The sequence below is a fragment of the Opisthocomus hoazin genome, chromosome 3 (genome assembly GCF_030867145.1).
Source record: "Opisthocomus hoazin isolate bOpiHoa1 chromosome 3, bOpiHoa1.hap1, whole genome shotgun sequence".
Classification (NCBI taxonomy): Eukaryota; Metazoa; Chordata; class Aves; order Opisthocomiformes; family Opisthocomidae; genus Opisthocomus; species Opisthocomus hoazin.
The window spans coordinates 64,847,908-64,862,258 of NC_134416.1; the positions used below are offsets into that span (position 1 = coordinate 64,847,908).

Here is a 14,351-nt window from a genome sequence, read left to right on the forward strand (position 1 = left end):
GCAAGCTAAACCTTTTATTCTAAGCACTTCATGAAAATTAAACACCTCTGTGCCATCTTCAACACATCAGATCTACGAGTGTAAACATTCCATCCTTCAAGCAGTGAGCACCACAGTGTGGACAGCATCTGTTAAAACAGCCTAAGTAAATAATGAAGCAGTAAGAGATTGCACACGACCAAGTGTCAAGTTCTTCCAGAAGGAGATGTATACTAGAGCAGTCTGTCTCAGGTTCCCTTTGCTACTGAAACTCTTGTAAGAATTTGAGTATACTAATGGGGTGAACTGGTAAAATTTAAAATTACTTTCAGAAATGCATTTGTTTTATAATGCTAGGATGTTCACTAAATAGAAGATGAATTAACTCCTACATCTAGAGTGTATTTTCAAAATATCGAAGTTATTAAACGGGATGAACTCATTTTTCTTTTTAAAAGCTACAAGCTGCATTTCTGTACCGCATTACTTGGTGCCTGAAAGTACACTTACAATGGGTGCCCAAGCAAACACAGCCAGGTCCTACACAATGTGTCACATCTAAGCCTAACACAGTGTAAATTAAGCAAAGGAAACAAGCTCTTTCAAATGTTTTTATTACAGAAAAAAAAGGCTTACACTTGACTTAAAAAAGCAGCATTATTTCGTGAATTCAAAGTCATTACAAGTGAAGTTACTTTATGAAAACTTTAGAGACTGAACAAAAAAATAAAATTCCAGATTCCCCCTCAGACAGCATTCTAGATTACCTGCATGACCACAACAAAACTATTAGTTTCACATCACTTCTGACACCCAGTAAATGACTTTATGCTTTTCTTCTCCCTGTGTCTTGCTGAATATAGTTGGGAGAAGTATTCAGTGAAAACGGCAGTACATTTCAAGTTTAATTTTCAACCATTCAGTTCACATCTGATTGATATTACAGTTCAGAAGTGACTGACACACATGCTTTCCTCCTAACTAGCAGTTAAATGTTACAGTTTTAACAGAACCCAGCGTGGCCTGTTTCTTACACAGTATTTATCATATTCAGGTTCATACCTTTGAATATTTCTGAGCAACTTATTTGGCTACTATTGATTATCAACACAAAGAAGAATAACCACAAAAATGAAGGCTCATAGTTGTAACAGTTCTTAGCAGTGCAGAAGAATTCAGATTTTTTTTATTATTATTACATAGCATAAAAGGAACAGCAGTGTTCCAGTGACCACTTCAGGTTTTTTAAGTCAAAAGCTGCAGGTTTCCAGCCTGAGCAAAAATTAAATACATAACTGATCTGTATTTAAAATCTTAGAGAGACAAATAAAAAACGCCTGCCTGAATAGTCCTACATTTTGACTATCAGCACTGAGTCATGCTAAAGTCCAAAGAAATTTACAGCCTTGTCACTGATTTTTTTTAAAACAACTCAAGAGCTCTATGCCACGTTAAAAAAATATTCTAAACACATTTTTAGTCATCTCACTCTTCAAATATACGCTAAAACTACACCTCAAAGATTCTGCCAAAAAACATAAAAAAATAAAAAGGGAAGAAAACTCAAGCCACTATGTATTACTAGCTATTATGACACAAAAAAAAAAAAAAAAAAAAAGAAGAAAAAAGGCAATTCATAGAAGGAAAAAGGAGAAAACAAACAGGGAGAAAAACCCACATCAGACATCTGTTACTCAGTATTCTATGAACTAAGTTTTTTTTCTCTCTCCTCCTGAAAAAGATCGGACTCAAAATCAGACATGGAATTTTTGTGAAGAAAAATTCCTAACCTCCTTAGATAGCTTTTATATTGTTTGATAACAAAAATCTTTGAAATCAAGCACCTACTTACTTACTTACTCTGCACTGCAACAGGAAGCCAGCTGTTACCACGCTACTTAAACAGAACAAACAACTTTCTTTCCTACAAGCAAAAAGGATGCAATACATTTTCCCTGGTTATGATTTATATCATCTTCAGGTTTACTGAAACACAGAACTTGTCCATTTAAGCATACCCATGATTTTTAAAATTCCTTAATTTAGTACTGTAGCATAGTAATTTCTTATGTGATCAAGCTGCCCTATGAGGAGGACATTATAATCTGTATTATACAGTCATACAGCTTAAAAAAAACAAACAACAAAAAACCCCAGCATGAATTCTAAGAGGAAGAGCAATATAAGTTTTGTATCTGTGGTACTCTCCATGACATCGATGCTAAAGGCTGCTTTATAGCTTATCCTTGGAAATTTTAACCCTGGACACAAATTAGTCCTTATCCCAGTCATAAAGTTGTATTAAAAGTAACTTTTATGATGAAACAGGTAACAAAAAAGCATTATACTGACCAATCTCTATATTTGTTATTATGCTCCACTAACCCCCTCCTTCAGAGTAGGTAACAGTCTCAAACAAAAGTATCAACACCAACTACCTCAAAGATATGTAACAATCTGAATTACACACTGTAAAAAAAAATTTACACCATTCAAACAGCTTGTCATTAAAGACTTATGCAAAATAGTCAGAGGCTGTTTATATTTATGTCTTTCTTTACCAAGTTGTATTGTCAATTCAGAAAGCTTAAAAGATTATTCGCTCTGAAAGTTTGTGTAAGCACTCATATAAAACAATTTAAAGGGCAACCATGTTCTAAACGGATCATAATGTAGTTTTCCAATATTTTTAGCTGTTGAAGTACTAATGAAGACTTAATTTAGTATGGAACTCTCACATCCTATGCAAGGTAAATATTCTTGACTGTCAATAATTATATTATTACATGGTAAAACAGTCTTCCAATTCCTAAAAATTGCATCTAACTGGAAAAATAGAAAAGTTTGGGGGTTTCTTTCCAAAATAATGTGCAACAGGTAGAACATGTGACTTCCTGGAAAACTCTAAGCTGTCTTTAGCTATCAGGCTCTGAAAGACTTTACAGATGTCTTAATCTTTCCTAGTTTTCAGCCTTAATTTTGTATGAATGAGTGTTGTGCTGGTTTTGGCTAGGGTAGAGTTAATGTTCTTCAGAGTAGCTAGGATGAGGCTATGTTTTGGATTTGTGCTGGAAACAGCACTGATAACAGAGGGATGTTTTAGTTACTGCTGAGCAGCGTTTACACAGAGTCAAAGTCTTTTCGGCTCCTCACACCGCCCTGCCAGTGGGTGGGCTGGGGGTGCACAAGAATCTGGGAGGGGACGCAGCCAGGACAGCTGACCCCAACTGGCCAAAGGGATACTCCATGCCACAAGGCATCATGCTCGACATACGAAGCTGGGGAAGAAGGAAGCGGGGGGACATTTCGGAATGATGGCGTTTGTCTTCCCAAGTAACCGTTACCCGTGATGGAGCCCTGCTTTCCTGGAGGTGGCTGAACACTGGCCTGCCGATGGGAAGTGGTGAATCAATTCCTTGTTTTGGTTTGCTTGCGCGCAGCTTTTGCTTTACCTGTTAAACTGTCTTTATCTCAACCCACGAGTTTCCTCACTTTTACGCTTCTGATCCTCTCCCACATCCCACCAGGGGGAATGAGTGAGCAGCTGTGTGGTGCTTAGTTGCCAGCTGGAGTTAAACCACAACAGCGTTTAGCTGGGCTATATTAGTAGTAGTTCATTACATACACTAAGGTCAAGTAACATTATCTCACTGTTGCGGAAATGGACAATTCAAAACTCTTCAGAACAAATGGTGTAGAACTGTACCTGCAAATTCCTTCAGTTTAAATTGTTCTTTGTTAATTTATTAAAGACAATTCAGAGAATATCCATTTTTTTTTCCTGTCAATTTCTGAGAAAATTCGAATACATGCAAGTCAAAACTACCATAACGCAGACAAAAACGTTCTCTTTCATGAAGATCAGCAACAAATTACTACCTTCAATAAATAAGTCTATTTGGAAATTCTAGCCAATTCTTTTGCTAAACAAGTTAGTCTTTTTTCTTTTCCATTATGTCTTTCTGTTTAAGCTCGCCATCTGAGAGTTCTGTGTATTTTCCATTCTTTTCCTCCTCTTGTTCTTCCTCACTGCCTTCATCCGTGAGCTCCCGATCACCATTTTCCTTTTTAGCTGCCTCATGTTCATGTACCCCTCCATCTGAATCAGCTGTGCAGATTCCGTAACACATAATGCTGATGACCCCCAGGGGCAACCCAAAGAGAAAGCATCCCAGAAGTGGTGAACTCTTGAACACAGACTGTTGAAACACAAATTTGAAGTAAAAAACACTTTCAGTGAATATACAAAATTACCTGCTTTACTGCTATTACTCTGTGTATTTACTCAGAAACATCCAAAATGGCAAAGTCAGTTTTTTGGGGGGTTTGTTTTGGTTTTTTGGTTGGTGTTTTGTTTTTGTGTCCCCCCTGCCTCCCCCCCCCGCAAGGATTTGTCATCCTCATTTAAACAATTCATACCATAATTTCATAAAAAAAGTCTTAGAACTTTAAATATAACAACTATGCATTGGGACAGTTAACGCACCAACTGTATATCCTATTCATTGTTTGAAGTTTGAGAAACAACTGTTACAACAGTGCCAAAATAACATTTTGAAGAAACCAGTTTAATCTTTTACATGTCTCATTCTCAAAAATTAGTTTGACTAATAGTAATCTGCAGAAACATTCTGTTACTAGACAGCTTCCTATTGGAGAGCAGTTTAATGGCACAGGAGTAAGGACTTTTGGTTTCAGAAACTGATGGCTAAATGTTGCACATTCACAGAATTCTGGAAGCCACTCATACAGAAACATGTGAGTTTCAGTTTAAATTCACAGCGCGGGTTGTTTTGCTTGTGTAGGGCAAGTCAAGAAATGGATTTGTGTACATCTCCCCAGAAAAATTCTGTTAAGCACAATTAACCTATAAGAAAGATGATAAAAATTTTTGCTTTAAACTACACCAAGTCTAGTATTTAACCTCCTGATGCTCTAATTACACTGACACCATAACATTTCTCAGAATGTGAAACTGCTATCATTTTCAGTGAAAGGATGTCAAAAGGGTCAAGCAAAAGATCCTGGATTCTCCCTGTTCTATCCCTTAAAATACATGTCAGACTAAGACAGAAAAGGAGTGAGAAATGAAGAAACTAATGTATGTTGAATATTTAGCACACAGGAAAATATTATTAAAAACTTATCAAGAAGTTCATTTGGCTTAAACCTAATATATATACCTAAAATACATACACTATATATAATATAAACAATCTTACAAAAAAATACTTCTAAACCCTCTGAAAATATCTGCGTTTTGATTAACAAGGGCACCATCTAATTTAACGAAAAATAAAACTTACCACTATAGTAGACTTGGCATCATAGATTATTCTCTTGATTCGTTGCAGAAGTCCATCGCCACCCTGTGCCTGAAATTTCAAATGGAACCATGTCAAAACTGCTAACACTTTTCAGTTATGATTCCAAAAGTTCATTCTTCAGACCTTGCAATCTTAAGTCCCTTCAGAAGAAAATTAAAAGTAATTATTCTTGCATCTTATGATGCCTAGATACTTTCAACTTCTCAAGCATGGATAAACACTTCAGTAGTCTCATGAAAAATACTCTCACAATTGTTTTAACTAAACAGTGCAAACTTTAAGAGTGGACTGGCATTCCACTTTCTTACCATAGAGGAACAGTAACAGAAACTACAAACTGTCCTGATATACAACTACAAAATTGCAGAGATCTTCTGAACTTTCCTTCAGCTGATGGACATCTGTTTATGGATTATGACAGAAGCAGTTAGAAAAATCTAAGAACTAAGTAACAAGAAGATATAAAGGTGTATTAAACAAAACTTGTGTCAAGCAATGACAGACTATACCTACATTACCACTGAATTTAGCAACCTCCAAAATAACTACATGAATATGAATGCAATGAGCTGCCAGAGAAACAAATGGTAAGAAAACCTACATTTTTGAAGTCAACTGATCAGCACTTGACCTGGACCAAAACCTCCCAAATTATGTAACAGTCCACAAAGATGAAACAGACTCACAGATGGCTACCTATAGGGCATTACAGAAAATAACAAGAAAGTCGAGGTGAATAATCCCACACCTCCCAAGGAAAGGAGGTGGGGAATGCTATACTTCTCAGGAATTTCACTGTGGTTCAGAAAGTCTGCATCCTATTACTTGTTTATCAGCATACTTTCAAGACTGTCATTCCCCAACAGATGCACAATTTCTTGGGCCTGAATGTAGTCAAAGTGCCATTTTATGTCTCTAGACACCTTTTAGCTTAAATGAAGTCACATCCTATATTACGTGTCTTGTATTAGCACTCTCACATACATACAGAGATGTGAATTTAGACAGACCTTTAATCATTCTAGAGAAAATACTGCAAACAAAACATAGAAAGACCTAAGTGACACTCTGGCAAAAAAAGGCATCACAAACGAATTTCCTTGGAGTTAAAAAACAGAGAGAAACCAATTTAATTTGTTGTTTCAACCAGAAGGATATATTTAAACAGAGTCAAACAGATGTTGATAACATGATTCAATGCAATTAACAAAGCATTAAAAAAGTCAGAATTGAAGAACAAAGAACCACCGAGTAAGTTACAGGAATACCCTACACCTTGCAGCTGGAAGCACAGCGAATAAAGCCATGAACAGCAAGCACACCCACCTATACAATGTCACTACATCAATTTTTCAGATTAAATAAACCAAACTACCTCATATTGCTAAAATTATCTATAACATTACTTATTACCACTCAATGGCCTAAAACTGCTGGCATAACCTGAAGTCAGATTCAGGTAACACAGTAAGTGTTGAATATACAGTGAACTGGGGCTTAAACCAGCATAGGCTTCTCCCAGGTGGCAGCCAAATGATTCATTAGCACTGCCCCCCTTCACTGCAAAGCTTTCTTGCCCCGTAAGCACAAATGAAAGCTCTGATCCATAACTTTCTGTCCAATCTAGAGTAAAATGAGGGAATAAACAAGCCTGAGTTGGTTTTGCTAACTTTAAGAAATTATCCATGCCATCAATTCCAGATTTATTAATTTTGTTGTTTTAACAAAAGACAGCTCATTTTTAGTTTTAGAGCAGAGAGTGGTAAGCTTGTGTCTGTAATATGCAAAGCAAAAATACCAATGTTTTTTGAATCTGAGCCTATCGTTCATCAAGGTATTGGATTTATTGAATTACCACCCAAAAGAAAGGGTAGAGTTGAATTATGCACTATAAAAAAAGAGAAATTTTAAACAAATGCATTTAAAGCAAACCAGGAGGTGAATAAAAAGCTGCCCATTTACCAGTGACACCAGCAAAAGGAGTATCAAGAGAAGCCAGCTAACATTATGCTATAAACAAAAAAAAAGCACTTGCTTCTACAAGAGGTTCTGCAGTCAGAACAGCAAGCAACAGCACACCTCAAGAATTCAGGATCACGTATTCTCTGACAGCACCCAAGACAGAAACACAGACAAGACAGGAAGATAAACACATGGCATAACAATCCAAAGTAACCACATTTTTCCCCTGATTCAGCACCTAAGGAAAAAAAAAACAACAAACACATTCCAAGTCACAACGACGACTTACTTCAGCTGTACCATCCAAGATATTGTTAATAAACCGAACCATGTCTTCGGTGTTCTCAATGTGCTTATCTGGTAGAAAATACTGCTGATTGGAGGTATTCAGTACAACAATAGTAGGGACTGTCAAGTCACTGGAAACATAAACGAGATAGTTTAGACATTTTAAAGAACTACTGTGTAAAATATTGCAATTAAAATAATTCCTACATCATTTAAGAGCATATCTATTGATCTTCACTTCTTGTGTGTTCCTTGTAGCAGTTCCTTAAAGGCAAGAGAAGCACCTGAATTGTATGAGTATGTTTCTCATTAATATATTTTCCTTCATATCTGTGTCAGTGATGCTATTGAAGCTTATTGAATTTTATGTAGCCATAGTGACTGCAAATCAGGTACCCTATGACTTTCCAATTAGTAAGAGATCACAGATAGTAGCCTTGTATATGAAACGTAGTACTAGCACAAAACATTAAGTATTTTAGTGCCCAAAGGCAAAAAACTCAATCCCATACAGCCACGGTCCAACTGAACAGCTCTATCAATGAACCTCTACCTGTCAAGTTAAAAGAATAAGCCATATCAACCAAAGATCTTGTACATTTTAGATATGGCAGATGATCTACAGAGTTTTTAAAAAATTATTACTCAGCAGTTGACCTTCACCTGCATAAGCATTGTTTAGTAATACACAACCAGAAAGAAAGGAAAAACAAAAAAAAGAAAATAGTTTAGAAATTCTCTCTGGAGATAAACCAGTTTAATCTACAGCTCAAAGTATCCCTAAATTGAAAATTAGATCAGGCTTAGGAAAATCTAGTACTGCAGAAGTACATTGTTCGACAAGAAAGATTTAAAATACATTAAATAACTAAGGTGAAAAATCTCCTGTATTCTCTGCCAACTTTCTACAGTTCTGTCAAGAATGAATTTAAATACTAGGTGGCTTTCCTTCACAGCAGTAGCAAGCCAAACTTTGTTTTCTACATTTTGACTCTTGTCTTAATAGTGCCTCACCCATGTACATTAATAATCCATGTAATATTGATGATTATTTCAGCTTTAACTATGGCCATCAATCCATAATCAATTATTTCATGAAAATATCATTTAGCATGTACTCACAATTCTCATTTTTCTTTGAAGTCATAGAAATTATTATAAATTTTCTCACACATTTTAGGTGATTTGTTTTTTAATTTAAATTCAATTCTAAACCTAGAAGTGAACAAGTGTAATACTTATACATCAAAATTTTCTGGACTCCTAGAAAGCAGAGTACTGTAACACCTAAGGTGCCAACCACTTTACCAGTACTCCAGCTGAAAGCCTGGTGGCACCTCAGAAAAACATAAGGCCAACTACACAGGTAAAGTAATTTCATCCTTTCAAAGGAACCTTAAAAAAACTAACCAAACAACAAAACATTGTCAACAACGACAACCTGCAATGTAAGATTCTCTAAATATAATTCCTCCCTTGACATTATTATTCTCTATCTATTAGGAATAAACAAGAAATGTAACTAGGAGACAATCAAATCAAGTCAGATGTTTTTACAACTGCCTGGTAACAATTTATCAATCTCTGACAAAATACCTCATCCCAGCCAAAACAGAACAAGTTTTGTTACTTGGATGCAGCAAAGATCCACACCCCCCCCCACCCCCCCCACCCCCAATAAAAAAAAGTGCTTCTATTGCATTTAACAGTCTGGTAACTGAGGTTCTTTGAGTTGGTCATAGGGCAGCTGAAAGATAAAACTCCATGCACAAATTTTATATTCTATACAGAGATTCATAAAACACGTTTAATATTTTTCTTCTAAAAGCTGAGGAATTAATACTCTACATACACCTACAGTTCATATCCCAATTCCTTAGCTTACACAAAGATGTATATTTGCTTTCGGTAAAATACATAATACTCTGTTTTCTTCTTTTGTGTATAGTTTTAACCATACCATTTTTAATTCAACAAATGCATGTTCATCCACTGCTGAAGAGACAGACAGATTATAATGTCTACTAATGGAGTTACAGCCAAGTTCATGAGTGTACTTCTGTCAGGGACTGCGACTTCTATCCCCATGAATCATACAATATTTTGTCGTTTGCAAAGAAAAAGAATTTGTTCCTATCTGCATCTTGCACAGTAAAAAAGTATTCTGCAATAGATTTATCCCTATCTAGGCGTCGTTTTCTATTTCCACTTGCTGCCATCTGGTGGAAAACTGAAGCACCTTCAATACGGTTTTACTCAAGTTTATTCACACAGCGACATGAAGAGCAGCTGCTAACAACACTGAACATATTTTGCTGCACTCTTTTACTGCTTTCCACTTATGCTGGAAATGCATATGCTCTGTTCAGAAAATAATTAAAAGCCTCCATGTACTTTAACAGCAACTTCCCATACACTACAAACTATAAGATCAGGCATTTTGCAGGTAAGCTAAACAATTCAGCTGCACAGATCTTGCCACTAGATCACTACTGCCGTCAGTGGCAGTTCTCCCTTCTTCCCCTTCATTTTCTTCCTCCCAAGGACTTCATCTCCCTTCCCTGCTTCTTTACACATCAGTTCTGGTACTCAGCAGAATACATAGGAAGACATTTAAGGGTTTTATTGGATGAGCAAAACAAGTCCCCTACTCACCTAGACAAAAAAGCAAACACTTTTCTGCCAGATAAACAGGCTGAAACAGCTCAGCAGACAGTCAGACATAAGAGCCTGTACAGGAGAAGCAATTAATGCAGTGAGAAAGGTCTCACTTCTGGCAACTATAAAACACCAGATGAATCACACCACCTCAACTGAGAGACAGCTGTTTTTAAATTAATTGTATTTAGGTGTTCATCTACAGACATTCCACAGAAATACAGAGCTTGTGCCTCCTGAGTCCCCAAGAAGTTCTTAGAACCTTTAGGGGCATGAACACATGCTTTGATACCTGAGAGGGGTTTGGAAAACTTTCACAGCTGGCATACTGATGCCTGTTTTTCCCTTCTTACACTCAAAAGGCCAGAGAAGAACAAGTAGTAAACTGTAAAGGCCAAGCAACTTAACTCTCAAATTATGTGTTTTCAGACAAGGACCAGAATATGGGCAAACATCAAGCATCTTGTAAAACTACTTATATATTTCAAAAGGTACCATGTGCAGACAGCATCTTGCATGCATTTTATGCTTCTTCTCTGCAGAAGTGTTATTTCCATGCATGTCTTAAAAACGCATCAAGAATGAAATGTGCCTCTCCAGAAATAAAAACCACAGACAATGCATAACCATTATTTACATTTCTGCTTGCAAAGTGACTCAAATCGTAATTTGTCTAATGCCCTGTAAATTTAACAAAGGAAAAAAAAACAACCACAGTTCTAATGCAGTAATTAATCAATGTAGACCTACAAGATAAACTTTGCATCAGCCTATCAGTAAGCCAAGCTTCTAACATTAAATTATGAAGCTGAATTCAACAAACAACTGATACTATGTTACACGCTGAATTCTGAAGACAGCAATTTCCTTTTAATCCATGAAAACCAGGAATTCTTCATAAGATTGTTTTCAATCGAATATATTTAGCAACAAATACAAGAGAAGAAAGAATATTCAAGTAAGAACTTACTTACTCCATTAGTAAACTATTAATGTAATCATTTCCATCCATATGGCCAAACTGAAAATCCCTGTAAGAGAAGCAGTGAAAAACAGAATGATGAAAAAGAAAACAGAACAGTGGGTTTCAGCAAAAGTTCCTCCTTAAATATTTTTCCTGTAATGGAAGATGAGAGCACACACTCAGCAATAACATTCAAAAATGGACATCTAGAAAACAATCAGCGTCCTAGAACACACTCAGTTAACAGAACGGTCTTATCAAATATCAGTATATGAATATAAAAGCAGACATTATAACATTTTTCATGTAGAAAAAAAATGACTGCTGTCTGAGAAAGGTTAATACAGAAGTTCATTTAACATACCATAGTACCACGTGTGCCTACCTGTGAAAGTGATCCCGATAATCTCTAGCAACTTCCTGAATAATAGATTTTAGTCTAGACGGGGAAAAAAAAAAAGTGACACTGATAATCCAGAATATACTCTGTCAGAATACAAACAATAAACCTTGAGATTCCCCCAGTAAGCAGCAAATAGGACCTCATCAGCAATAAGGATTCCCTATTCCATTAACAAAATATACCTCGCTCATCTTACTTGGTTTCTAAGGGTTTAAAGGCTATCTACCACATAGTCTCAAGAAGGCAAAAACACAGCCAGCCAGCCAGGCTGCTTCATCTATTGCCTTCTGAAGATGCAGCACTGGGACTCTGAAGAAAATCCAAAGAGGTCTGGAAAAATAGCATACAGAGTACTTGAACAATATTTTCTTAGTCTAATTATGTATGCAATCAGAAAGGGACAGGGGAAGGTCTTGCTCCTCTCAGTCTCTTCAGTAAACTCCAACCCAACTGAAAATGTCCCTTCTTAATCTATGTTCCAGACAGCTTATATGTAAGCATCCCTAAATTCATTTTTAATGCAACTGAGCTGATGAACTGTCATTTGTTTAAACTTACTAAGTTCACCTCAAAGTCGTCTGAACTCAAATACTCTCATCTATGTTTAAAAGGTGACACAACAGCTTTAAAAAGCTATGCGATCACTGTTTGCTCCTGTGATCTCACTAACAAATGGCAGAGGAGTGATAACAGGAACTCACATCTCACTAAACACACATGTGCTTCAACACAGCCACAGAATAGGTAAGTTCAGTAGGCTGAAGTGATAAATTAGAGAATGTCCACAAGTTAAAACCATTCATTTAACCTAGCATTTCTTAATATTTAAGAAACTTCCAAAGTTCTGTGTCATACCAGCACATTTCTCCCATACTGTTACCAATACTCAATTCTGTACCTGGTATGTTCCACTGAAGAGTTTTTATCATCAATGACTGCAATAGCCACAAGTTTTCCTAAAATAAGGAATAAAATACTTGAAACCATTTAAAAAGAAATACGCATTCTCAGACAGAAAATACTACAACCTAGAAGATCAGATACTCTCCAGGGAATAGAATTAGTTTTAAGTATAAATCAACCTCGATGCCAAACAGCCTCTTCTAGCTGACCAAACTGATTATCTTAAAGCTATTGAAAATTAATTAAGATGTGGCTTAATGCCACACCACTAGCATTCTATGAAAAACCTATCTACAGGAAGAAGTTCAAATGTGAAAAAACACAGATAAAAACTAATTTCCTACTCAAGCTGCATTCTTTGCATATACCTAAACATAAGGCTATGGAAACCTTTATTATATAATGGCAATTGCAAGCTGATTCTAAGCGATTGAATCATTATTGTATGGATTCGGTAACAACTATTTTACACACTATTGAAAATTTGGAGTATTACCCTCATGGAAAAAAAAAAAATACGGAAAATTTACTGGCAGAGCCCAGAATTCATTACATCAGAAAAACAACTTAGTTCACAGACTTCTCTTCGAGGAGCTTAAAGACCAAACACCAGAATATACTGATCTTTTCAGGATTCACTTTGTGAAGTTCTTAAAAGAGAAAAAAAAAAAAAAAAAAACAAACACCAACAAAGCCTCCTAGGGTGAACCAGATCAAAATACATTTAGAAAGCTGGGCAAAGGTTCTCCAGATCAAGCACTTCTTGTTAGGAAAGCAAATCTGTTAACAGTGTAGTTATCAGCTGGGATCAACTGAAGCATCTAGCATGCAGAAGCACAGTTTGTTAAGTCTCTCTAGACACCATGATTCACTCAAAATCCTCCCCCACCAAGCCAATCTATTGCTCAATGCCAACCTCTCACCATGCCATAGGAAGCATTCCCCTCAAAAAACAGAAACTCACTCTTTTTCAAGTAATACTGAAGTTTTGAGGGCAAAAACAATGACTCATTCCCAGGTTTTCTTGTGAAATTGCAATAGCTTCCCCCCACTCTGCTTCTTTGATACCTCAATTCTCACTTTTGTCCATTTTCTTCCACACTTGAAGACACTACCTAGTGAATACACTATGAAACAACTCCTTTCTGGACTGGAAAAGATGATCTAGGAAAATACAGGTACTGTGTATCTACACATAAAGCTCTTAAAAATAAATGATGGCTTCTCCATTGTATTAATAAAGTTTTGGGGGGTTTTGGTAGTTTGAGGAACTGTTAGACAAAAATGTAACAGGAAGAAATATGCTACATTTCATTTAAATGATCTGCAACAGAACTTCTGTAAATAACCTTTTAAAATGTAGGCGTAACAGTTTCACAAACATGTAAGAACCTAGATGTTTCATAATTTTTAAAATCTGAAAGAATTCAATGTTGCATTGAATACAAACTTCTTTCTTTTGAAATACAATGTAGATTATGAGGTATCCTGGCCTGGAAAAACCAGCACAGCACTGCTTCTTCTGCCTCAGAGTACATATACCTTCAGAGCAGTACAAGTCACTTGCCTATGCCAGAAGGCACATGGCTTGCAAAAAATGTTACTAGAAAAAAGTTGAAGTATTCCAGGACAGGTCCACTTTGGCACATGCTCTCCTCCCTTTCTTACTGGATCTACTTTAAAGATACCTGAATCCATTAGATACAAAACATATCTAAACTCATCTGTATTCGATACGTCTAAATCCAGTCACAAAATTCCCTGTAGGTATTCAAAGAATTAATATGTAATTTATGCAAAACCTAAGCTGCTCTCAAAAGTCCCACTAATTTTTTGTGAATACTACAGGATTAGACATACCAATTTT

General features: G+C 36.2%; 1 protein-coding gene across 1 annotated transcript in view; it reads right to left on the minus strand.

The window, feature by feature from the left end:
• Positions 1-588: 588 nt before the first annotated feature.
• TMX3 (thioredoxin related transmembrane protein 3) overlaps positions 589-14,351 on the minus strand; it is a 31,935-nt gene continuing 18,172 nt past the window's right edge. The window contains exons 11-16 of the mRNA XM_075416540.1: positions 12,480-12,537; positions 11,564-11,617; positions 11,189-11,245; positions 7,558-7,687; positions 5,286-5,354; positions 589-4,178 (exon numbers count right to left, since the gene is read on the minus strand). Of these exons, the coding sequence (XP_075272655.1) occupies positions 3,912-4,178; positions 5,286-5,354; positions 7,558-7,687; positions 11,189-11,245; positions 11,564-11,617; positions 12,480-12,537 (635 nt within the window). The 3' untranslated portion in view covers positions 589-3,911. The remainder of the gene's footprint in view (positions 4,179-5,285; positions 5,355-7,557; positions 7,688-11,188; positions 11,246-11,563; positions 11,618-12,479; positions 12,538-14,351) is intronic.